The sequence below is a fragment of the Tamandua tetradactyla genome, chromosome 8 (assembly GCF_023851605.1).
Source record: "Tamandua tetradactyla isolate mTamTet1 chromosome 8, mTamTet1.pri, whole genome shotgun sequence".
NCBI classification, from domain to species: domain Eukaryota; kingdom Metazoa; phylum Chordata; class Mammalia; order Pilosa; family Myrmecophagidae; genus Tamandua; species Tamandua tetradactyla.
The window spans coordinates 7493261-7520873 of NC_135334.1; the positions used below are offsets into that span (position 1 = coordinate 7493261).

The 27613-nt window shown below is 35.6% G+C and overlaps 1 protein-coding gene and 1 non-coding gene across 4 annotated transcripts in view; both read left to right on the plus strand.

Moving 5' to 3' along the window:
* The window catches only part of ARHGAP32 (Rho GTPase activating protein 32), a 450472-nt gene that overhangs the window by 288694 nt on the left and 134165 nt on the right, over nt 1–27613 (plus strand). For all 3 annotated transcript variants that reach the window (XM_077112455.1, XM_077112453.1, XM_077112454.1), the window contains one exon: nt 9373–9459. In XM_077112455.1, the coding sequence (XP_076968570.1) occupies nt 9373–9459 (87 nt within the window). The remainder of the gene's footprint in view (nt 1–9372; nt 9460–27613) is intronic.
* On the plus strand, nt 16762–16868 carry LOC143645333 (U6 spliceosomal RNA). The gene has a single exon (XR_013157056.1). It is a non-coding gene; the product is annotated as a U6 spliceosomal RNA (small nuclear RNA).

The window sequence follows — 27613 nt, forward strand, 5'->3', positions numbered from 1 at the left end:
CCTCCGCAGATTGCTTATTGCTAGTGTATAGGAACACTGCTGATTTTTTGGTATTGATCTTGTTCCCTGCCACACTGCTGTCTTCTTTATATCTTCCCTCAACTCATTGATTTGGTTTGCTGTTTTTTTTTTTTCTTTTATGAGAGTTTTGCATCTGTTCTAACATCCTGAATTAGTTTTTCAACTCCTTTATCTCATTTGAAGTGTTGGTTTGTTCCTTTGGCTGGGCCTTATCTTCGATTTTCCTAGTATGACTCATTATTTTCCACTAGCAGTCTAGGCATTTGATGTCCTTAATTAGTTTTTTTTGTTGTTGTGGTGGTGGTGGTTGTTGTTTTTTGGAGGTTTTCACTCTTTTACCTTTGGTTTTGCTGCTGGATGGCTTTGTTTTCTATCTTTAACATTTAGTTCAAATTATTGTAGACCTCTAGCATAGGTTCTATTTAACTGATCAGAATTTTTCAGTTCTTGTTTTTCTGTTTCTTGTCCTGACTATATGGATCCTTTTTGGTGAGGAGGTTCTCCTCAGATATTGTCAACCCCAGTCAAATTTTCCCAGTCCAGAGACTCCATGTCTCAGGAGGAGAAAATAGCCAGCATCAGGCTTCTCTCAGTGTGAGACCCAGCAGGTTGTCGGCTTTTCCTATGAAGCCTCTAGACTCTGCTTTTCCTATCCTGCCCATCATGTGGTTCTTGTCTACCCATGCTTCCCACCAGGGTAAAGTGATGCAGTGCCTTTAATTTCAGCAGGCTCTCCCTGCCACAGGTGTAGTTGAGACAGAGGCTGCAGTAGCAGATAGCCTTTGATTACTTCTATTTTCCCTGAAGCAGGGCCTCCACTTGAGCTAGACTGTGCTCCCTTTTACCTGATTAGTTACTTTGTCTCTCAGATAGTGCCTTAGTTCTACTTTTGCCTGGAGCAGTGCTGGAGCCTGAGGGGGCTTGCAGTTCTGTCTAATGAGCTGTTAAGAGGTTAAAAAAAATGCAAAAAGCCAGACCCCCTTCCCCAGGACTGCTAATCAAGAGTTGATTTGGTATGTGTCTCTGTGTATCCTCAGGCTCTACTGTGCCCCTTTTCTTGAGGTCCAGCCCTTTTCCAGTATTTTGTGTTACCCAACTCAGAAGGCCTCTGTTTTTTTTTTTTTTTTACATCAGCCCTGCCCCTCTCTGCCAGGGTGAAAACTCTTCTTTCCTTTATTGCTTATTCCAGGTTTATCTGTGTTCTGGCCTGCTTTCAGTAATCACAATTTGTTCATTAATTTTACAATTGGACGTTGATTGAGCTAAGCCTTTGCTACTAGTAAAATCTCTTTCCATTCTCCTTAGGGAACCAGCCTGCCAAGCCCATTGAGGAGGGTCCCTGGCCTCTGCGGCTTGGGAAGATTACAGTTCTATGTGGAGTTTCAGCCATTCCAACCCCTCCAGATGGGTGTATGCTTTGTGTCCAGTCACCCCAGCAGTTAATCTGTACCATTCCTGGCTATTTATTAGCTGCGCTGGAGGAAGAACTAAATTCCTCCCTTCACCATGCTGTCATCTTGCCCCTGCAGCATGAATCTTTTTGTCTTTTCTTCAAGTTCACAGGTCGTTTCTTCTACCATTTCCAATTTGCTATTGAAACTCTCAGGAATTTTTCGTTTCAGTTATTGTCATCTTCATCTCTAGTATTTCTGTTTGATTCCTTTTTAAAAATTTGTTCTCTTTATTGAGATTCTCATATTGTTCCTTCATCATTCCTTTAGTTCTTTCTCTGTTATCTCCTTTATCTCCTTGAGCATAGCCAAGATCATTTTAAAAAAGGTCTTGACTGGTATGTCCAACGTCTGTTCTTTGATGATGGTTTCTGAACTTTTTTTTGTTCTTTTGTATGGGCCATCATTTCCTGTTTCTCTATCTTGTGGTATTTGTTGCACCATGTTCATTTTAGTATTTTAAATTGTTAACTCTGAGATTGGTCCCTGAGTTGTCAGTTACTTAAGTTTATACCCAAATGTTGATATGAAAGAGATATTCTTGAGTGGGAAGGTAAGAAAAATGAACAAACCAATGTAAACAAAAACCCTATCTCAGTCTTTGCAAATTGCCTCTGGTTTGACTGGTGCTCTCTTTCAGAGTGTAGTCCTATCACAAAGATTATCCCAAGATGAAAGTGAAGTTTAGGATCCTCTGCACCTTTTGTGAGCCTAAATCTTGTACTCATACATAGCCTTAGGTTTTCTCCATTTGCAGGTATCCCAATGTCCCTTCTACTCCTTATGAAATAGACTTTAATTCTTCCTGGGTATTCTATTTTATGTCTTATAACTGGTAATCCTGAGCCAAAGGCTGGCTTAACTTATCATTTCTCAACATGTTTTAGCTGTACTTGCTTCTGCCTGCAGGGTGATTTCCAGGAGGGCAAGTGTAGAGGAGTTTTTCATCTTCCTGCATCTCTGTCAGGCACCTGAACACAGCCATAAATCTCTTTTGTAGGTGAAAGTCATATCGCTTTCTGAAATTTAGTTCATTTAGATTTCTTTGTACTCTTAATTCTTTGATACTTTAAGAATAAATAATTTCATTTTTTTGAGGTATAATTCACATAACATAAAATTTACCTATTTGAAATGTAAAATTCATTGACTTCCAGCATGTTCTCCATGGGGACAGCCATCACCACTATTTACAGAACATTTTCATCACTCTGTAAAGGAACCCCAGACACATCAAGGAGTCATGCCCCATAATCCCTTTCCCCAGCCCCTGACAACTAATCTGCTTTGTCTTTGGAGTTGCCTATTCTGTGCATCTCATATAAATGGAATCTTACAATGTTTGGCCTTTTATAGCTAGTTTCTTTCATGTAATATAATGTTTTCTAGGTTCCATGTATAGCACCTATCAGGAAATGATTTCAGTTTATAGCTGAATAATATTTCTTTGTACATATATGCCATATTTTGCTTATCCATTCATAAGTTAATGGATATCTTTTTTTTGAGTGAATCAATATATCATTCCTTTTTATTGATTGCTAGCACTCTATTATATGGAATTTTTTTGTTCATTCTTCTGTTGAAGGACATCTGATATATAGAAAATATAAATAAAACTGCTGTAAAAATCTACATACTTTTTTGTGTGTGTGTCTACAACTTTTCATTTCTCTTTACTGAATACTTAGGAATAGGATTGCTAGGTTATATGGCAGGTGGATGTTGAAATTTCCTGTTTGTTTAGTCCTCTTTTTATAATTGATTATTTGCTATTTTCCCTCATATAGGTTTTTAAAATTTTTAAAACATTTTTTTAAAAACTATAACAACAAACCAGCACAAACATTTCTAACTTAAGAGCATTCTCTTTTACATATATAATCAGTAATTCACAATATTATCACATAGTTGCATATTCATCATCATGATCATTTCTTAGAACATTTGCATCAATTCAGAAAAAGAAATAAAAAGACAACAGAAAAAAATTCATACATACCATACCCCTTACCCCTCCCTTTCATTGATCACTAGCATTTCAATCCAAATTTATTTTAACATTTGTTCCCCCTATTATTTATTTTTATTCTGTATGTTTTACTCGTCTGTTGGTAAGGTAGATAAAAGAAGCATCGGACACAAGGTTTTTACAATCACACAGTCACATTGTGAAAGCTATATCATTATATAGTCATCTTCAAGAAACATGGCTACTGAAACACAGCTCTGCATTTTCAGGCAGTTCCCTCCAGCCTTTCCATTACATCTTGACTAACAAGGTGATATCTATTTAATGCGCAAGAATAACCTCCAGGATAACCTCTCGACTCTGTTTGGAATCTCTCAGCCATTGACACTTTATTTTGTCTCATTTCACTCTTCCCGCTTTTGGTCGAGAAGGTTTTCTCAATCCCTTGATGTTCAGTCTCAGCTTATCCTAGGATTTCTGTCCCACGTTGTCAGGAAAGTCCACACCCCTGGGACTCATGTCTCATATAGATGGGGTCGGGGGGGAAGGCAGTGAGTTTGCTTGTTGTATTGGCTGGAGAGAGAGGCCACATCTGAGCAATGAAAGATGTTCTCTTGGGGGCCTAATTTTAAGTAGGCTTGATCTATCCTTAGTGGGGTTAAGTTTCATATGAACAAACCCCAAGATTGGTGGCTCAGCCTATTCCTTTGGTTGTCCCCACTGCTTGTGAGGATATCAAGAATTCCACTTGGGAAAGTTGAATTTTTCCCCTTTCTCACCATTCCCCAAAGGGGACTTTGCAAATATTTTTTTATTCATTGATTAACGGACAACTTGATTGTTTCCACTTTTTGATCTATATTGTGGAAAAGGCTCCTATAAACATGTACTCAAATTTTTTCTTTCACTTCCCCTGGGCATATGCCTAGGATTGGAATTATTTGGCCATCGTGTAAAATAATCCTTTTAATATGCTGCTAAATTCAGTTTCCAAGCATTTTGTTGAAGATTTTTGTATGTATATTTGTTGGAGATAATGGTCTGTAGTTTTCCTTTCTTGTGCTGTTTTTGGTTTTAGGGTTAGATAGGCTTCTTAAAACCAGTTATAAAACATTTCTTCTTCAATTTTTTTTCCACAGAATTTTAAAAAGACTGATGTTTTTAAAATATTTGATAGATTCACCAGTAAAGCCATCTGGTCTCGGACCTGTTTGTTTTTAGAAAATTTTTCATTACTGATTCAATCTCTATTATAGTCTTATTCAAATTTTCAGATTCTTCTTGAGTCAGTTTTGGCAGTTTGTTTCTAGGAATTTATCTGTTTCGTCTAGGTTATCTAATTTGTTGGTATAAAATTTTTTACATAGTATTCTCTTACAATCGTTTTTTATTTCTGTAAGCATCAGTACTAATGTTCTCACTTTTTGCTGGTTTTAGTAATTTGAGTTTTCTTTTGCTCTTGGTCAGTCTATCTAAAATGTTTGTCAGTTTTCTTGATCATCTCAACCAATTGTTGGTTTCACTGATTCCATTGTTTTCTTATTTCACTCCTCTTCCACTCTGTACTTTATTCCTTTCCTTTTGCTAGCTTTGTTTTTGTCCTTCTTTTCCTGCTTCATTGAAGTAGAAAGTTAGGTTATTGATTTGAAATTGTTCTTCTTTTATCTTGGCACAGCTATAAATTTCCCTCTGAGCCCTGCTTTTCCTTCATCCCATTAGTTTTGGGATTCATTTCTATGTGCCTGTAAGCATTTATTGATTTTTTTTGATGTACTGGTTAAGAGTATGTTTTTTTTAACTTCCACATACTTAATAGTTTTCCTTCTATTGATTTCTGATTTCAATCCATTGTGGTCATGCAAAATCCTTTGTATAATTTCAGTCTTTTACAAATTATTAATGCATTTTGTGGCCTAGCATGGTCTATTCAGGGAATGTTCCACGTATGCTTGAGAGGAATGTGTATTCTGCTCGTGTTGTTTGAAACAACATTCTGTAGGTTGGATTATATGTTATTCAAGCCTTCTCCTTCTGGATCTATCTTCTGTCCAGTTCTATTCAACAGAAAAATTGGGGTATTGAAGTCTCCAACTGCAATTGTTATTTTTTACCTTCTCCTATTACTTTTGCTTTTTTTTTTTTTTTTTTTTGATGTTGGGTCTCTGTTGATAAGTGCATATATGTTTGTAATTGTTACATCTTCTTGATGACTTGACCCTTTTATCAATATATAATGCCCTTCTTTATCTCTTATAGAAGTTTTTGCCTTAAGGTCTATGTTGTCTGATATTAATATGGCCACTCCAATTCTTCCTTGTTTAGTGTTTGTATGGAATATCTTTTTCCGTTCTTTCACTTTCAATACATTTGTGTCTTTGGTTCTAAAGTGAGTCCTGTGTATACAGCAATAGTTGACTAATGTCTTTCCTTTTGTCAGTCTCTTCCTCTTAATTAGAATTTAACCAATTTACATCTAATGTAATTACTGGTGTGGAAGGAGTTAGATTGCCTTTTGCTATTTGTTCTCTAAATCATATTTTTGTTGTTCAGTTCCTCCATTGCTGCTGTCCTGTTATGCAAAACTGTTCCTATGTGGATCCTTTCTCCCCTCCTGTTATTGTTACAAATAACATGTTTATATGTGTGTATCCATTCACATTGATTTATTACCATTTTATGTAGCTATATCTTAAATCATATAGACAAAAAGCACTACTGACCAGAAATACATTAACACTGACTTTAATATTTGTGAGTGTAGCTTACTTTACTGGTGTATTTTATTTCTTTGAACTCAAGGTACTCTTTAGTGTTCTTTCACTTCAGGCTGGAGGACTCCCTTTAGCATTTCTTGGAGAATAGGTTTGCTAGCAGAAAACCCTCAATTTTTGTTGATCTTGGAATATCTTAAATTTGCCTTCATTTTTGAAGGATAGTCTTGCTGGTTATAGTGTTCTTGGTTGACAGTTTGTAGCTTTCTTTGAAAATTTTGAGTATATCACTCTTCTGCCTTCTGGCCTCCATAGTTTCTGATAAGAAATGACCTGTTAATATTATCGAGGATCCCTTGTACATAACAAGACACTTCTCTCTTGCTGCTTTCAGAATTCTCTATCTTTTACTTTTGATGGTTTGATTATAATATATCTCAGTGTGCGTTTCTTTCATTTCTTTGTTTATCCTCCTTGGGGTTCATTGGGAATCCTGGATGTGTAAGTTCATGTCTTTCATCAAATTTAGGAACTTTTCAACCATTATTTCTTCAAATACTCTTCAGGCCATGTCCCTCTCTCTTCTTCTTCTGGATCAACCATTCTATGTATGTTGGTATGCCTGATTATGTTCCACAGGTTTCTTAGGCTCTGTTCAGTTTTCTTCATTCTTTTTTAAATTCTCAGATTGGGTAATCTCAATGGATCTAAATGTGGGTTTGTTCATTTTTTTTTTTTTTTTAACTGGCTCAGATTTCTTGATCCTCTCTGGTAAAGTATTTATTTTCTGTTAGTGCCTTGTTTATTTCTACCAGTTCTACTTTGATTGGTTTTGACTTAACTTTTAACTCTTTGTTGTATTCATTTAGCATTTCTCTGATTTTCTTTCACCCATTTTCCAAGGTTTCCTTTACCTGTTTGAGCATACTGATAATATTGGGGTTAGAGGTACTGTGTTCTAATTCTAATGCCTAGTTTTACACAAGTAGAGTTTCTGTTTTTTTTTTTTTTTCAGTATATAACCCATATTTTCTTGTTTACTTGCCTTGTGATTCTTTGTTGAAAACTGGACCTTTTGAATATTGCAGCTGTGTACACTCTGGAATCAGTCTTCTCAGTTTGTTGTTGCTGAATGAACATTATAATATCTGTATTCATTGTTTTGTGCGGCCATAAAATTTCTCTTGGGTTAGCTTAGTAGTCAGCTAGTGATTCAACGATTTCCTTAAAACACCTGAAACTAAAGCAACAGCAGCAACAGTTAAATCTTCCCAGTCTTTGCCATTGAATTCTGGGTGTTTGGGCACTTCTTCAGTACTTACCTGGGGAGTTTACAACCCTGCTTTAGCCTTCACTTGCTACTTGTGCAGAGCCTTAAGATCAGTCAAAGGTGACAAGTTAGTGCCTTCTCAGGTATTTTCTAAGCATGTGTTCCACTCTGGAATTACAAAAGATTACCAAAAAAGGCCACTCTGAACAGGCATATGGCCTTTTAGATTCACAGTAATAAATGGGGAGCTTTTAAAAACCTTAAAAAGCTCTTTCAGAGTTTTTAAATCTCTAATCTGTCTTTCCAGACTTTTTGGTATCTATTGTTGGCCTCAACTGCTATTCCTTGCCCCTAGGTGGTAATGGCTAAGAAATTTGCCTTTAAATATTTTTGAATATTCTTCTCAGGCAGTCACTTGTATCTTTGAACGAATCTTTCAAAGAGCCACAACACAGGTCAAAACAACCAACCACAATTCTTTGTGAGGAAAGTCTACTCTTATCCCTCTGATACCAGAAATCCATAACAAAATGCGGATGCTGTCTTCAAGACTGCTGCCAAGTTCTCAAATGCTAAAAAGCATGCTCATAGAAGTCCCTGGCCCATAGAAGCCTCGGACCCATCATTGGGTCATATGCTCTGTGTCTGGTGTGGGGCAGGTCGTTGCCTAGGCCTCTGTAGGGGCAACTCGACTTCCCTGAGGGTAGCTTCCCAGGGTTGCAAACAGAATAACTTTTTAAAAATTAGTATTTTGCAGTTAATGTGGCTCATTTTGTTTGTTAATATGAAAATGATCCATGCCTTATGAACTATTCAGACTTTTCAGAAAAGTCTATTCAACTATTCAGAAAAAATAACTCTAGTGACACTGCTTTCATAAACTGAGAATCTATGTTTCTCACCTTTGTATTTCTTGCAACATTAACTATAATAGTAGATAACATTTCTTGAGTACTTCTGAGTTCCAGGCACCTAGGTAGAATGCATATATCTCATTCAATACTTAGAAACCCTGGACTAGGTATTATTATCAACATCCCCACTTTCCAGATGAGAGATTAGAAAGGTAGCTCAGTATTACACAGCCAGTTGGTAATACATTTATATTCAGTGTTGTCTGTCTCTGGAGCAAAGCTTTTAAATTCATATCCCTAGATGGGGTAGATGTGTAATATAAGTGAAAGGAGTAGGATATAAGAAAAGTTACAAATCAGGCAGCATGATGAATGACAGTATTCATCCTTGTTGCTGGTGAAAAAATAAAGAGTAACAGGGAATATGGCGTAGTCTCTGAGAGAGTGCATACCTCATTTAAAAGGGAATGTCATTTCTGACCTTTAGGCTGTTTTCACCCCTGTGAAAATGTGAGCCCAGTATTCCAGGTTTTCTGATTTTTCAGTAGACATCAGAGATCCATATTTTTTATATGAAACATCTCAAATTGTAGATTTTGGCTTTTGGTTTAATTCAGGTAACACACCTTTATATTTGGTGAGTCTGAGATAAAGTATGTCTGCAGGGTATGTTTTGACATGTTTATATATGGCGTCTGGGCAACCAGTTGGCAATCTCTGTGATAGAGTATGCACCGTTCTAGACTACCATGTTATGTTGTTTGTCAGTGTCCAGTTATTACCTTCTTTTCATATATATGCTAATAAATTAAAGAAGTGAAGATCTACTCTTAAATGAATGTTTATTATTTACTGTGACTGTGTGGTTGTGTCAATTTTAAAATAAACTACAAAGGTGATACTTAGAATTGTTTTTTTTTAATCCTGAATTCTTCATTTGTCTGTTGTAAGTGGTAGAGTTCTTATATAAGGTTTATCTTACACTAGTTTGATGTGAAGTTTGTTCCAAGTATTTTTGAATGCTTAGTTTATTCTTTTTCATTTACCATGACTTACTTTCCCTCTCTTCTGCCCTTTCTTCTCTGTGATATAGCTTTCACTTTCAGAAGAACAGAATGAGGTAATGAAAAATGGCTGTGAATCTAAAGAGCTGGTCTACCTCGTACAAATTGCCTGTCAGGTAATTTTCCGCATGTGTTCTCTTTCATATAAAATTTAATAAGAATTATTTTGAGTCATTATTACATTTTTTTACTATAATATATTCCTCCCAGTGGCTAATAGTTATAATGCATAGAAAGATACTTAAAACACTATTGGAATGTACACTATTGGAATATAATTGGGCTATTAATGACTATTGTGAGAAAATAAATGATATTTTAAAAGGAGATATATGTGTGCTAATATATAATACATGTAATGCACAGTTGACATTGCATATCTGCTCTCTGCCTTTTTAGAAAGTTCGTAAGGTTCTGGCCACTTGTGAATGAATAATAGTGACTAGAGTCACTATTTCATTATTCATTAATGAAACAAGTGTTTCATTTCATTTTATTCTTTTCCAATTTTATTGACATACACACACTCAGAGTTGAGGCAATCAGTTTAGTAGTCACTTCGTAAGGTATTTAACTTACCAAATTAACTGAAAATACTTCTTATAAGATTACAAAAAAATATATGATATATTGGCCATAAGACATCATTTGTTAGTCACGTGTTTTTTTAAAAAAGCATAAATTAAGTTGTCTCTGCCTTAGGATGTTCAGTTTTTCTAACCAAAAGAGTAAATTACTCTGTGGTGTAACAGCAGAACCTGTGTATGTTTTAACTTTTTTTGAGGTTAAATACCATGACTTGTCTTTAATCAGATTTAAAATAGGTTATCTGTATCATTATTTCTTCTATCATGTATGTGCTTAGTATAGTTCTTTTACTCATATATTCAATATTCATTGAGCTTCTACCTATTATTGAATTAATGGTTGTTAAGCAAGTGTTTTGGAGGAAAGCTTTCTTTTTAAAAAATATTGAGTTTTCTTTTATTTGGGAAGAGGTTAAGATAGGAGGATTTGCATTTTTTTCTCAAAAAGTGGTATTCATGTAACTGAAGTCAAAAATCAAATTTGAAAAAGGCTAAGACTTATGCTATATGGACAGTACTCAAGATTTTAGTCCTATAACTTAAAGGAATATCTTTCAGAACAAAATATTTTTATTTAAGGTTTCAGAATATGGAATTGGATAGTGAGCATAGCATGCATGTAAATAGAATCAATTTGTTTCCCTTTCTAAAATGTCCAATGCCACATTCTATTTATACATGTTTATTGTAAGTAGGTAACTCTGTTTCACTAAGTTTCAGGTATATTTCATAAATTGTTTCTATTTGACGAGTTAAAATTTAAGTGAAAATATCTAGTGATTTTACTAATCTATTACTATTATTGATACATGAATATAAATCATATCTTCTTTATCTGTAGAGCATCATTATGCTATCAGGGATAGGTTTTAATTAATCTCTCTATAACCTTGAAAATTTTGGCATCTCTTCTTACTATTGATTTCCATATGAGAATGCACATACTTTTATTTTCATAAGCAAAACATAATGTCAGAAATATCTCTGCTGTTTTTTTACAAAATGACCTCAGAAGGCAAACATGAGTGATATGGTATCATGAATATCATATATTAGAATGTATAATTGTTATTTGATTGTACTTCCATGTACTAGTGACCTATATAGTTAGATTATTCCCTGGTTGTAAGCATCTTGTCAAGCTGATTAAAAAATTTCAGACTACTTAGTATGCTATTTATTACATCAAAGTAATAATTTACTGAGTTATAATAATACCGTGGCACCTCTTTTCTGCCTTACCATAAGTAATCATTGATATATTCCCATAGCTTACCTCCTGTATTCTTGCTATATATGTCAACGATAAAACATTATTAAACTAGAATCATAACTTTTTATAACTCAGAGCGACTCACAGTCAAACCCTTTAATTTTACAAATAAGGAGTCTTTGGCACTGACTACCAAAGAGGCTCCTAAGCTGTATGGAATCTTAGCAGCAGAATCTGTATCAGGACTTCAGTTTCCTGGCCGTCAGCTTTTTCTGCATCTCTTTGGAATTTTTATTTTGCTTAGCCTTAAAATAAGATTACCATTCCACACTAACATAATCAACCTATTCCAGAAGCTATTTATTCACATATTTTATCTCTACTAATTTTTAATAATGTACACTTGAAATTCATTTTATTTAATCAAAATTCTTGGTCCTTCATCTTTAACCCTATTTTCCCTTGTTCTGTTATCTTGGAAGATAACAAATAAAATAGCTATGAACTTTTTCTTTTCTAGGTAAGTGATAATGGTTAGTTTATGTCTTATCTTTGCATCTTTTTATTATGTCTATGTTTTTAACCTCCAAAGTTTTTTTGTGTGTGTGAACTGTGATCCCAGAAGTGTAGACTCCATCTCCCATACTGAATAGATTTTATTTCATTTGGCACCTATGCATGTTTGGCATACTAATCGATATTATGACATGCAATATCTCTTTTAATTCTTATGCCAGCCCTGTCAGGCAAATAGTCTGGTGTCTGTATTAAAGATAATGAAACTAACACTCAGGAATTTAAATGACTTCTCCAAGTTCATAAAACTAAAAAGGACCAGGATTTGTACCTAAGACAAGTAGTTTTTCTTTCTTTTTCCACTATATTCCATTATGATTTATACTTGATTGAGTACTCTGAAATCAGCAAGCATATCCCAGTGATTAATAGACAACCATGAAATGCACTGAAACTGACAAACCAGCTTCTCTACATGACTTCAGTGGACAAGGGCCTAGATAGCACTCATGGGTATCACATTTTAAGTGGACCTTCAAATTCTGGAGTCCCAGAAGAAATCCAGCCAATATCCTATAAGTCTGAGTGATAGTAAAAATATTGGGTATAGCATGAACCCAGTGCAATCAGAACAGAGGCCATTCATTCAAATCTTACTTATCCATACTGACGTGTCTCAACCCTGGTTAAAGTTGACTCTCCCAGGTGTCTTGAAGAAAGATCTTTGGTGGTCCTATCTGAGCCCTCATCTCCTTCCTCTCATACTAATTAGTATTTGGAAGGAGTTGTCTAAACCCATATAGTGATGTTTTGCCTCGAATGTTCCAAACCTCCCTGATCCTCTATTCTGTATTCCAATACACAGAAAGTGTCTGCTGTGCAGAACAATGAGATCAGCTCATATGAGGAAAACAGTCTTAGCGACCTGTGCCATGATGCTGATCTAGGGGGAATACTGCTCCTTCTGTTTTCTTTTCTAGCAATGATGCTACTTTTTCTTTTTGCATATCCCCTACTTCACAGGACACTTAATTTTTTTTAATTAGTAAAAATGAATAAAATTCATAGGAAATTCAGCAGTATGTCATAGTAGATATAGTAAATAAACTTTCCTGTCTCAGATGTTGAAAATTCAATAATTTACAAAAGTCTAAAATTAGATCAACTCTGACATTAAATATATTAAGCCACTATATAAAATAAAACATCTAAGTGTAATTTCAATGGTGTTGAAGCTTAAAATGTTGTATGTTCTGTTGCTTTGTTCTTTAGCAAATAAGGAAGCATCAACAGTGTTAATTTTAAACTAGCAAATTGAAAGCTAGTTGATGTAGAAAGAATTTATTCTAACATGTAACCTGATGAAAAACCTGTTCTTACCTTTTCCTTCTTTAAGTATAGTGTTGTTAGTGTAAGAATAATTGGTACTTAAAAAGATACTTAGTATTTTACTTTCCCATAGTAAATTCTAGAATGGTAAACATTTATGATTTCTATTGAAGTTGGACTATATTAATTACTTTTGTATTTTAACTAAATTCATCAACATTTGAAAGTTTTTTATGAATTGCAAATATATTTATAAATATTTACCATCAGCAGTCTCTGCTATGTCTTCAGAAGGTGAATAAAACAGTTGGCTTCAGGGAATGCTTTCCTGTCTCAGAATATCTCCTGTACCCTGATACTGCCGTGCTTAAAATGCCACCATCAGAAATACATTCCTTGGTATTAAATATCTCCTTCTCCATTCAGTTCCTTTTAAAACTGCTGTTACTTAGAAAGGTGGGATGCTTATTAATGTTTGTAGAGCATCTGTATATGAACAATATAAATGGCAGATCACAAACGTTTTTATTTAAACCTCCTAACTCTCCTATGAAATGTAGGTATCATTATTCCATTCTGTAGATGAGTAAATGAATGCTCATAGATGTTGAAAAACTTGTGTGAGATGCTGTATCTAGGAAAAGGCTAGGCCAAGATTTAAACTAGGACCTTCTTTCTTTTTTATTGAGCTTCACTGAGCTTTTAAAAGATAAATGCATAGGGCGGGCCACAGTGGCTCAGCAGGCAGAATTCTTTCTTGCCTGCAATGCCAGAGACCTGGGTTTGATTCCTGGTGCCTGCCGATGCAAAAAATAAATGATTAAAAAAAATAATGCATAGTATCAATTCTCCCCCCCCCCCCCCCATAACTTTCTTGTGATAAAAGGACTTCAAAGGTTGTGGGAGGACATGAGTGATGAGTGTTCTATGCAGAAAGAATAGAAAATAAATCTAGAATTGTCTATTTCTTCCATCTCTATTGTTACCAAACTAGCCCAAATTGTTACCTTGCCTGGGCTATTGTGCTAAATTTCCAGAGCAATAGAAAATGTAAATTGAATCACGTCACTTCCATACTTAAATTTCTTTACTTGAACTTCCCAGTACATTTAGAACTAAACCAGTATGGTAAAGGCATACCTCAGTCCTCAGAGATAATTGTGGGCTTATTCTAGATCATTACAATAAAGCAAGTCACATGAATTTTTTTGTTTTCTAGTATATATGAAAGGTATGCTTACACTTTACTGTAGTTTATTAAGCATGGAATAGCATTATTTCTAAAAAAAAAAAAAAAAAGTCCATGCCTTAATTAAAAATACTTTATTGCTAAAAAATGCTAACCATCATCTAAACCTCCAGCAAATCATAATCTTTTTGCTAGTGAAGGATCTTGCCTTGATGTTTATGACTGCTGACTGATGAGAGTGGTGGTTCCTGAAGGTTGGGGTGGCTGTGGCAATGTTTTATAATGAGACAATAGTGAAGTTTGCTCCTTGATTTATTCTGATTTCATGAAATATTTCTCTGTAGCATATGATGCTTTTTGATAACATTTTACCTCAGAACTTCTTTCATGATTGGAGTAAGTCCTCTCAAACTCCTCTGTTGCTTCATCATTTAAGTTCATGAGATTGCAACAACTGAGTTCCAACTCTAGACTCCAGTTCTAATTCTAGTTTTCTTGATATATCTACCAGATATGAATTACTTCCTCCACTGAAATCTTGAATTCTTCAAAGTCATCCATGAGGGTTGGAATTAACTTCTTCCAAGCTCCTGTTAATATTGGTATTTTTATCTTCTCCCATGAATTGCAAATATCTTAATGGCATGTAGTATGCTGTATTAGTTAGGGTTCTGTAGAGAAACATAACCAACAGGAGATATTTGTAAATATTATGAGAGTTTATAAAATTGACTGATGCAGTATGGAGATACATGAGTCCAAGTTCCGTAAGGCTGGCTGGAAACCCAAGGAAGATTTTCCATGAATTACCCGGGAGAAGCTGGCCAGCTGAAGTAGAGATGAAAATTCTCTCTTCTGACCTCTGGAGTCATCCCTTCTCATTAAAGCCTTTAGCTGATTGGATGAAATGTCTCTGATTGCTAAAGGCAATCTCCTCAGTTGATTGTAGATGTAATTAGCTATAGATGCAATCAACATACTGATGATTTAAGTCCATGAAATGTTCTCACAGTAACAGGCTTATGCTTGCTTGACCAAACAACTGTGTACCATTACCTGGCCAAGTTGACACATGAGCCTAATCATCATCATTCATTCTGTGGAATAACACTTTTAATTTCCTATGGGAGCTTTTCTTTTGCATTCACAACTTGCTTAACTAACTGTCTGGTACAAGAGGCCTAGCTTGCTTTCAGCCTATCTCAGCCTTCAAAATGCCTTCCTCACTAAGTATAATCATTTCTAGCTTTTAACTTAAAGTGAGAGACATGCTACTCTACCTTTTACTTGAATACTTTGTAAAGAGGCCATTGAATGGTTATAATTTTTTTATGAATTTGGAGTAATTTCAATATTGTTGTGTTTCAGGGAATAGGGAGGCCTGAGGAGAGGGAGAAAGATGGCCAGTCAGTAGAGCAGTCAGAACACATACATTTATTGAATGAGTTTGCTGTCTTATATGGGTTTGGTTTGTGGTGCCCTGAAACAACTACAATAGTAACAATAAAGGTCACACACAGATCACTATAGCAGACATTTAATAATAATGAAAAAGTTTGAAATAATTTCAAAAATGTGACAGAGACACAAAGTGAACACATACTGTTGGAAAAATAGTGCTGATAGACTTGTTGGTGCAGAATTGTCACACCTTCAATTTGTAAAATATGTAATATCTGCAAAGTACCATAAAGCAAAATGCAATAAAATGATGTGTGCTTGTAAATTGAATTCAGTACCCTGACCAAAGTTATGTTCCTTATCTTAATCTGCATCCCCATGCAACCCATGATAAATAGGAACCTTTGAAGCTGTAATTTTAGTTAAGGTATGGCCAAACTGAGTCAGGGTGGGCCTTAACCTTGATTTCTGGAGGCGTTATAAAGAGAAGTCAGAGAAAACTGCATACATTACCGTGTATCAGGAAGTAGAAATGCAAGTCAGCACTAGAATGCTACAGATTTCAGAGAGAATTTATAGTCTTTTCCTTGCCTTGATTTTGGACTTCTAGCCTCCCCAAACATGAGATTATAAATTCCTGTCATTAAGCAACCAATGTGTGGTATTTGTCTTAGCAGCATGGCAGACTAAGACACACAAATATTTAATGAGGACTATGAGGGCCCCATATAATCTAGACCTTGCTTGCCTCTTCTGTATCATGTCATGACAGTCTTCTGGGCTCTGTTCTCTGATCACACTACTTTTGGTCACTTGCTAAAAGACCCTAAGTTCTTTTCTGCAGTAAGACCCTTTTGAACTTGCTGTTTTATGAGTCTTCAACACTATTCACCCTGGGCTCATGCTGTGTCTGTTGCACTCTCAGTCTTTCAGACCTGATTTAGAGAATCCTTCGAGGTTAGAGATCTTGATTGTCATTTCTGGTATCTCTAATGCTCACTCCTTTGTAGGTACTCAGTAAATACTGGGTAAATGAAAAAGTAAAAGAGAAAATTCTTGTCTAATTAAACTTGATCCATTTTACATTGGGAAATTTCTTTTTCTCTCATTCTGTTTCCTCAGCTTTGTCAAGATTTTTTACTTGTCTTAGTTGTTATAATTACTAAGACTAAAAACTAGTAGAGTGCACACTTTGGCAGCACATTTACTAAAATTGGGATGATACAGAGATGATTAGCATGGCCCCTGCACAAGGATGACACATCCATTCATGAAGCGTTCCTTATTAAAAAAAAAAAAAAAAAACTAGCAGAAAATTAAATTTAAGAGAAATCTATTAGCACTGATGAACAAAATTCAGCAATTAAAGGCTACAAGATTAACATACAAAAGTCTGTTGTTTCTGTATGTCAGTAAAGAATATTCTTAAATGAAAATTTTTTAAAAATCCACTTAAAATAGCTCCTAAAGAACAAAATACCTAGGAATAAATTTAATCAAAGAAGTAAAGGGTTTGTACATTGAAAATTACAAAACACTGCTGAATGAAATTATGAAGACCTAAATAAATGGCAAGACATCCTATATTCACGGGTAAGAAGATGATATTTTTGAGATATCAGTACTATACAAAACCATATATAGATTCAACACAATGTCTATTAAAATACAAGCAGCTTTTTTTTTTTCTCCAGAAATTGACAAACTGATCCTCGAATTCATATTGAATAGTAAGGGTCCCTGAGTAGTATAATTAACATTGCAAAGGCAGAACAGAGTTGGAAGTCTCAAAATCCTGATTTCAAAACTTACTACATATGGATTAACTATAATATATAAACTCAGAGAATTGAAGTCAAGAGCATGGGTCATCAGGTTGGGGCTTGTTGTAAAAGTTCTTTGATTGAATGCCCTTATATCGGTAACATCTATTTAGGAGTTGTAACTGATATTCCTAAATTCTGACATACTGAGCTTTTTGTATATAACTTGGCTGTTCTGAGAAACTTCCGGTATTTATGTGACACCTGAGACACAGAGCTAGAGCAGTGAAGCTATGGAAGTCCAACATTACCCATTCAGCAAATGTTAAAAACGCTGAAAAAGTGACCAGACTTCACCTAGAGATATGAATACGGTGATCTGCACAGGACTAAGGGTAAATCAGAATACTGAATAAAAGATGATATGGCCCATATTTTCAAACTTCAACCTCTGTGCAAGACCAAAGGAAGAGATGTTTATTTGCTGCAAAATTTATATTTTGGGTAACAAATTATCTCATCTAATTTATATAGTATAGTCAGTTTACTTGAACACCATAATTACATGGTGTAATTTGGATAGAGAATAAAAAAAGTATTTTCAGAGTCTCCTTGGGGGACTGGGAAGAAAGAAGAAAATATTAAACTTCCCCATCTGGGGAGTTCCTGATATTCTTGCAAGCAGTGGGGACAACAAAATCAATAGGTTGAGCCCTCGATCTTAGGGTTCACCCCTATGAAGCTTATTCCTGCCAAGTAGAAGCTAATCTTATTGATAATTATACATAAGAGTCACCCTTAAAGAACTTCTTTTTTTGCTCAGATATGGCCTCTCTCGCTAAGCCAATTTTGGTCGATGAACTCTCTGCCCTACCCCCTAAGTGGGACATGACTCCTGGGGGTGTAACTTTCCCTGGCAATGTGGAACCTGACTCTCAGCGATGAGCTGGGACCTGGTATCATGGGAATGAGAAAGCTTTCTTGATCAAAAGAGGGAAGAGAGAAATAAGACAAAATAAAGCCTTAGTGGCTGAGAGATTTCAGAGTCAAATGGTGATCCTGGAGGTTTTTCTTATGCATTATGTAGATTCCCTTTTTAGTTTATCATATATTGGGGTGGCTAGAGGGAAGTACCTGAAACCGTTTTTCTAGTTTGCAAGCTGCCAGAATGTGATATACCAGAAATGGAATGGCTTTTAAAAAGTGGAATTTATGAAGTTGCAAGTTTATAGTTTGAAGGCTGTGAAAATGTCCAAATTAAAGCAAGGCTATAGAAGTTTCCAATCTAAGGCATCTAGGGAGAGATACCTTGGTTCAAGAAGGTCAGTGACATTCAAGTTTTCTCTCTCCACTGGAAAGGAACATGGCGAACACGGTGACATCTGCTAGTTTTCTCTCCAGGCTTTTTCTTTCATGAAGTTCCCCTGGGTGCGCTTTCCTTCTTCATTTCCAAAGGTCTCTGGCTGTGTGGGCTCTCGTAGCTCTGAAGCTTTTTCCAAGGTGTTTCCTCTTTTAAAGGATTCCAATAAACTAATCAAGACCCTCCTGGAATGGGTGGAGTCACATCTCCCTCTAATCAAAGTTTAATACCCACAATTGGGTGAGTCACATCTCTGGAGATGTAAGTTTCCAACAAACTGCAGTACCGAATAGGGATTAAAGGAAATGTCTGCCTCCACAGGATGCATCAGGATTAAAACATGGCTTTTCTAGGGTAATAATCCCCCCTATTATTTATTTTTTTATCCATGTTTTTTACTCATCTGTCCATACCTTGGGTATAAGGAGCATCAGACACAAGATTTTCACAATTACACAGTCATATTGTAAAAGCTATATCATTATTCAATTATCTTCAAGAAACAAGGCTACTGGAACACAGCTCAACAGTTTCAGGTATTTCCCCCTGCCACTCCAATACACCATAAACTAAAAAGGAATATCTATATAATGCATAAGAATAACGTCCGGGATAAATCTCTCAAATCTGTTTGAAATCTCTCAGCCACTCACACTTTATTTTTTCTCATTTCTCTCTTTTCAATTTTGGTCAAGAAGTTTTTCTCAATCCCTTGATGCCACATCCTGGCTTATCCAGGGATTTCTGCCCCATGTTGCCAGGGAGATTTACACTCCTGGAAGTCATGTCCCATGTAGAGGGTGGAGGGCAGTGAGTTTCATTGCTGTATCCTAGAGGGAGAGGCCACATTTGAGCAACAAAAGAGGTTCTCCAGGGTGACTCTCAGACCTAATTTTGAGTAAGCTCGTTTTGTAGGAACAATTTCATAGGAACAAACCTCAAGATTGAGGGCTTGCACTATTGATTTGGTTGTCTCCACTCCTTGTGAGAATATCAGAAATTCTCCAAATGGGGAAGTTGAATATTTCCTCCTTTCTCCGCAGCCCTCCACGGGGACCTTGCAAATATTTATTTATTCACTGCCCAAATTACTCTGGAATACATTGGGCATCATACTACCCTGGACATACCTGTAAAGTCTCACACCATGTGCTGATGGTGTTCAACTAAACTGACCATACAAGTTAAATTAGGAAATACGCTACCCAAAATAAAAGTTTCGCACCAAATAAACATCTGTCCCTTTGGTCTCACACAGAAGTTGAAGTTTTCAAATAAGGACGATAGCAACCTTTACCCTGTATTCTGATTTACCTTAGTCCTGTCCAGAACAACTTCATTCATGTCTCTATTTGAAGTAAGATCCTTTTTTCAACTTTTTAAACAATTCCTGTGTAGGATACTGCTGACTTTCATAGCTTCAGAGCTCTAATTCTGAATCTCAGGTGTCACATAAATTTCCAAAGTTTCTGGGAACAACCAGGTTATAAACAAACAGCTCAATATCTCAGAATTTAGAAATTACAGTTACAACTTGTGAATCTATGTAACTGCTGTAAGAGCTTATAATCTAGGACCCTTTACAATAGGCCTCAACCTGATAACCCATGCTCTTGACTTCAGTTCACTGAGTTTTTATATTATAGTTAGTCCGTATGAGTGAGGCATGATAATATTTATCTTTTTGTTTCTGACATTTCATTCAACATACAGTCCTCAATCACCTAGTTGCATGCCTCGCAACTTCATTCCTTCTTGCAGTGGGTCAGTAGTCCATTGTATGTATACACCATAGTTTCCCCTTCCATACCTAGGCCACTTCCAACCATTGTGTTATTGCCGTAGGTACCAGTGTGTCCCCTCACTGGTCCATTCCTGTCCCCTCACTTAGTTCCTCCAGGTATATACGGAGCAGTGGGGTTTCAGGATCATATGGCAACCCCAACTCTAGCCTCCAGTGGAACTACCACCCTGCCCTACAAAGAGCAGCACCTCTCAGTTTCCCTACCAACAGTGAATAGGTTCATATATTTCTCTGCATTTTCTCTAGCACTTATCTTTCTCTGTTCATTTTTAAACAGTTTTATTCACGATCCTACAGTCCAGTCTAAGTGTACAGACATGTCTTTGCCACTGTAATCTATCTGAAGACATTTCTCTTTCTGCCACAAAGAATCCATACCCCTTCCCTATGCTCAACCCCCCCCCCCCACCATTGACATTTTATTTTGGCATAATGCCTTTGTTCATTCAGTGGAAGCATAGTACAGTGTTACTGTTGACTATAGACCCTAGCTTGCATTGATTATACTTTTCCCCATGTATCATTTATTTTCAATACCCTGCAATATTGATATTTATTTGTTCTCCCTCATGCAAAAACATTTTTTTTTTTTGTGCATGTAATCACCATCGTTGTCCAACTCTAGGCAGTCCTAAATTATACCTTCTCAGTCTTTATCCTCTATCTTTCCTTTGGTTTCATACGTGCCTCCAGCCTCTCCCTCTGTCATACTCATATTTAGTGCTTATATTAATGTGCTACAATTAGGTAATATTGTGCTATCCATTTCTGAATTTTTGTAGTCAGTCCTGTTGCACAATCTGTATTCCTTCTGCACCAATTGTCCAATCTCTACCCTATTTCTAATTTCTGATAACCTGTGTTCTTAACTTCAGTTCTCCAAGTTTGCTCATTAATGTTAGTTCATATTAGTGAGACCATACAGTATTTATCCTTTTGCTTCTGCTTAATTTCAGTTGGCATAATGTCCTTAAGGTTCATCCACATTTTTACATGCTTCATAACTTAGTTCTGTCTTACACCTATGTAATATTCCATCATTCATGTATACTGCAGCTTGTTTAGCCACTCATCCATTGATGGACATTTGGGCTGTTTCCATCTCTTGGCAATTGTAAATGATAATACTATAAACATTGGTGTGCAAATGTCTATTTTTATCCTTGCCCTCAGGTTCTCTTAATGTTTACCTAGTCATGGGATTGCTGGATCATATGACAGTTCTAAACTTAGCTTCCTAAGGAACCACCAAACTGCCTTCCACAGCAGTTGTACCATTTTACATTTCCATCTACAGTGGATAAGTGTGCCTGTTTCTCTACATCCTCTTCAGCACTTGTTGTTTTCTGTTTTTTTTAATAATGGCCATTCTAGTGGGTGTCAGCTGATATCTCATTGTAGTTTTGATTTGCGTTTCCCTAATAGCCAGGAAAGTTGAGCATCTTTTCACATGCCTTTTAGCCATTTGTATTTTCTTTTCTGAGAAATGTCTGTTCATATCTTTTGCCCATTTTTTAATTGGGTTGTTTGTCTTTTTCTTTTCTGATTTGAAGAATCTCTATATATTTTGGATGCTAAGCCCTTATCTGATATGTGGTTTCCAAATATTGTTTCCCATTGAGTAAGCTGCTTTTTACTTTCTTGACTAAGTTCTTTGATGCACAAAAGCATTAAATTTTGAGGAGTTCCCATTTATCTGTTTCTTTCTTCAGTTCTCATGCTTTGTGTGTAAAGTCTAGGAAACCACCTCCTATTACAAGTTTTATAAGATATTTCCCTATATTTTCTTCTAAAAGTTTTATGGTCTTAGCTCTTAATGTTTAGGTTTTTGATCCATTTTGAGTTAATTTTTGTATAGGGTATGAGATATGGATCCTCTTTCATTCTTTTTCATATCAACATCCAGTTCTTCAAACACCATTCATTGAAGAGGCTGCTATTTCCCAGGTGGATTGGCTTGACTGCCATATGAAGATAAATTTTCCTTGTATGGGAAAGTCTATTTTTGAGCACTCATTTAGGTTCCATTGGCTAGTATATCTATCTTTATGCCTGTACCATGCTGATGGCTAAGGCCAATTATTTTTTGACAAGGGCATGAAGTACCTTAACTGGGAAAAGAACAATCTCTTCCACAAATGGTGCTGGAAACACTGAATATCCATTTGCAACAAAATGAAGTTTGGCCTTTGTCTCATATTGCATACAAAAATTAACTCTAAATAGATGAAAGACCTAAACCTATAAAACCCTTAGAAAAAAAGCCAGGGGGAACCTTCAAAATCTTGGATTTAGTGTAGTGAGAACTTAGATATGACACCAAAAGCATGATCAGCAAAAGAAAAAAATAGATAAAATAGACTTCATCAAAATTAAAAACTTCTGTACATTAAAGCGAATTATCAAGAAAGTGAAAAGACAACTTACAGAATAATGGGAAATAATTGCTAACCATGTATCTGATAAGGTTTTAATATAAAAATATATAAAAACTGCTACAACTCAACAACAAAAGAGAAATAACTCAATTAAAATGGCCTAAGTACTTGAATTGACATCTCTCCAAAGAAAATGTACAAATGCCAGTAAGCTCATGAAAAGATTCTCAATATCATTCATTACCAGGGAAATGCAAATAAAATTCACAATGCTATTACCCTTCATAACAACTAAAGTGGCTGTTATTATTCAGAAGCTGAACAGCAAAAGTACCTTACTGGCAGTACCACTTTTTGGTTTATTCCCAAAAGAATGGGTGGCAGGGACTCAAACAGATGTTTGTACACCAGTGCTCATGACAACATTATTTACACTCAGTAAAAGGTGGAAGCAGTACACGTGTCATTCAACAAGTGAATGAATAAACAAAATGTGGTATTTACATACAACAGGCCCTAAAAAGGAACAAAGATCTGATATACACCACAGCATGAATGAATCTTGAACACATCATATTGAGTGAAATAAGCCAGACACAAAAGTGTAAACATTGTATCATCTTGCTTATGTGAAATGCATGGAATAAGGAATTACCAGGGGCTAGGTGGTTTAAGGGAAGGGGAATGGTTGCCTAATGGGTGCAGAAATTTTCAAAGCAATGAAAAAGTTTTGGTAATGGATACTGGTAGGGGTAGTGCAGTATTGTGAATGTAATTAATAACAAAGAATTGTACACTTGAAAGTGGTTAAAGTAGGATATTCTGCTTTGAATATCTATTATTGCACTAAAAGTTTCTGAAAAATTAAACTTTAGGCAGATGAATACAACAAAGAGGATGTTGGGTTTTTTTTTTTTTTTTTGGTCTTTCTGTTTTTTGGCTTTTGTTCCTTCACAAAATTATTGGGTAACTTCTATAATACTGTGATCATTTACTTTATTCAGTCTCTTTGGAAAAAATTGGGTGACAAAGGCTGTTCTTTTACAAATGAAACTTCAAGTTCTTATTTTGTATTTGCTGGATATAGAGGCATTTTACTATTCTTAGAATGTCATTTTAATTCTAAGAATCTAAATGACACATTTAGATGATTGGCAAAGTATGTATTGAGTTTAGAAACAGAAAAATTTGAAGAAGTTGAGAGAAATAAATTCTCAGATATATGAAAAAATATATTTTGAAATCCAATCCTTAGCATTTACATTTTGGAACTCGGAAGGTTAGTACATTCATGTGATTGATTGTCAGTGTTTATTTCTTTTAGCAAGACTGCTTAGATGGAAAAGATGAGGTAACTTCTCTGCACATGCATTTCATTTACTTTTTAACCTCACAGATGATGTCACTTCTGAAATGTGACTGAATCACAATGCATTTTTTGTAGAGCTTCTCATTTTCATTTGGTACTTGGTAAGGCAACTTAACTGAGCTAAACTTTGAACTGACAATATAAATACAAAGCAAAAAATCATATATTTAAATGCCTTTTTCAAAATAATATTTTTCTTTACTTCTATAAGATAACGTCCCAAACAACAAAAGGCCAACCAATTTCTTATTTTCTTCTTTTAAACAGAAAAGATTAGTATTCCGAAATAATCAACAATTTAATAAAACATTTCAAAATGCATTCAGAAAGTTTTCTTGATCATAATTCAGTGTTGGACAATGATGATTGTTCCCAAAGAAATAATGGTTTCACTGTTACAGTTTCACATCTGCTAAAAGAAATACTATGCAATGGATTTACTTTCACAATGGGATTTTTCTTTTTTTGGACACTTGTTTAATTGTGAAATATGCTCTAAGGTACTGGAGACTAAAGTAAATATCAATATAATGATTCAGCATTCATACTCATTTTTTAAACCCTACCATTTCTATATAACTCCACCATCACCTTTGATCTTTCTCCCACTCTTTAGGGGTATTTGGACTTAGCCATTCTAATGTTTTCATGTTGGAAGGGACTCCTGATAACATGGGATAGGGGAATGGAACTAGTTAATGTTCTAGAGAAGCTGGCCCCTCTGCATTTCAGAACCTATCTGGTCCAGGGACCCATCTGGAATTGTAGGTTTCTGAAAAGATACCCTAGTAGACGGAACCTTTGTAGAATCTTATATAATGCCATAATATTCTTTAGGATTGGCAGGAATGGTTTGGGTTGGGATTTTTTTGCAAGTTATAATATGTAGCAGTGTCCAACTGAAGCTTGCATAAGAGTGACCTCCACAGTAGCCTCTCGACTCTATTTGAACTGGCTCAGTCACTGATACCTTACATGTTACACTTTTTCCCCCTTTTACTCAATATGGCATTATTGATCCCACTGTGCCAGGACAAGACTCATCCTTGGGAGTCATCTCCCACAATGCGAAGGAGACTTTCACTCCTGGATGTCATGTTCCAAGCAGTGGGGAGAACAGTGGTTTCACTTGTAGAGTTGGCCTTAGAGAGAGAGAGGGGGCACATCTGAGCAGCAAAAGAGGTCCTCTGGAGGTGATTCTTAGGCCTCCCTATAGGTAGGCTAAGTTTCTCTGCTATATACATAAGCTTCATAAAAGCAAGCCTCAAGATCAAGGACTTTGGCCTACTGTTCTGGGTGTCCCTAATGTTTGACGTAGTATCAAGGATTTCCCTGGTGGTAAAAAGTTTAACAGCACCATAATTTTTCTCCCATCCGTCAAGGAACTTTGCTAATACTTTTTGATTATTTGCATAGTATACTCTGGAATGTATCCAGGCATTACATTAAGATATACAGGATTAAAGGGTCACATTCTTATTTTGGGCTCCCTGTGTTTGGATTGTTTAAATGCTCTATCCAGAAAGGTTGAGTTAGATTATCTACTACAGAAAATTTAGGTTCTGGGCGAAATAAACCTTTCTTCATTTGGTCTCAAAGAGTAGGTGGAGTTCTAAAATACAGGCAATGTCCTCCTTACCCCTGTATCCTGAATTAACTTAGTCTGGACCTGGTCACCTTCGTTCTTATCATAATTTACATCTTTACATACATAAAACAGCCTCTCAAAATCCAAAAATAACAATTATCACTCCAGATAAGAGTTTACAATCTAGGTCTGTTTTCTTTTAAGCATTTTCTAAATGAGACCATACAATAATTGTTCTTTTGTTTCTGGCTTATTTTGCCTCACAAAATATCCCACAGATTCATTCACCACCATTGCATGCCTCATACTTTGTTTCTTCTTGTAGCAGCACAATGTTCAATCAGATGTATATGTTATTGTTTGCCAGTCTACTTTTCAATCAATGCATCTTTCAGCCACCTCCATTTCATCTTACTGTTGCATAATATTCCATTGTATGTATACACCACATTTTATTAATCCACTTATCTTTTGATGGACACTTGGACTGTTTCTATCTTTTGACGATTGTGAATAATGCTGCTGTGAACATTGGTGTGCACATTGCTGTTGTGTCACTGCTTTCTACTCTTCTGGATATATACCGAGTAGTGGTATTGTCAGATCATAGGGCAACTTGATATTTAGTTTTCTGAGGAACCGCCAGACTGTCTTCAATAGTAGCTGTACCATTATACATTCCCACTAGCAATGCATAAGTGTCCCAATTTCTCCACATCCTCTCCAATATTTGTAGTTTCCTGTTTATTTAGTAGTAGCCATTCTTATAGATGTGAGGTATTTCTTATAGGTGTGAGGTGGTATCTCATTGTAGTCTTGATCTGCATGTCCTTATAGCTAGAGAGAATGAGCATCTCTTCATGTGCTTTTTAGCCATCCGTATTTGCTGTTCAGAAAAATGTCTATCCATATTCTGGCCCACTTTATAATTGGGTTGTTTGTTCTTTTGTTGTTGAGTTGCATGATTTCTTTATGTATATGGAATATCAAACCTTTATCCTATGTGTTATTTCCAGGTATTTTCTCTGATTGTGTTGGCTGCCTTTTCACCTTTTTGACAGAGTCTTTTGAGGCACAAAAGCATTTGATTTTGAAGAGTCCCCATTTATCTATTTTAGCGTTTGTTGCTTATGCTTTAGGTGTAAAGTTTAGAAAGTTACCTCCTATTACTAGGTCTTGAAGATGTTTCCCTACATTTTCTTCAAGAAGCTTTATGGTACTGGTTCTTATATTTAAGTATTTGATCCACTTTGAGTTAACTTTTGTATAGGGTGTAAGGTAAGGGTCCTCTTTCATTCTTCTGACTTTTGATACCCAGTTCTCCCTTGCCCATTCATTGAAAAGACTATTTTGTCCCAGTTCGGTGGATTTGGGGGCCTTGTAGAAGATCATTTTATCAGAAATTTGGTGGTCTATTTCTGCACTCTTGATTTAATTCCATTGGTCAATACTTCTGTCTTTGTACCAGAACCGTGCTGTTTTAACCACTATGGCTTTATAATAAGTTTTAAAATTGGGGAGTGTTAATCCTTCTACTTCATTCTTCTTTTTTTACGATGCTTTTTAGCTATTTGGGGTTTCTTTCCCTTCCAGATGAATTTGATAACTACCTTTTCCAAGTCTTCTAAATAGGTTGTTGGAATTTTTCATCTGTGTATTTTAATTGGTAAGTTTTATCCGTTAACATTTCAAAGTTATTATTGTACAGGCATTTCTTGAATCCACCATCTTATCCTTTAGATTTTATTTGTCAGATCTGCTTATTCTTTTTCC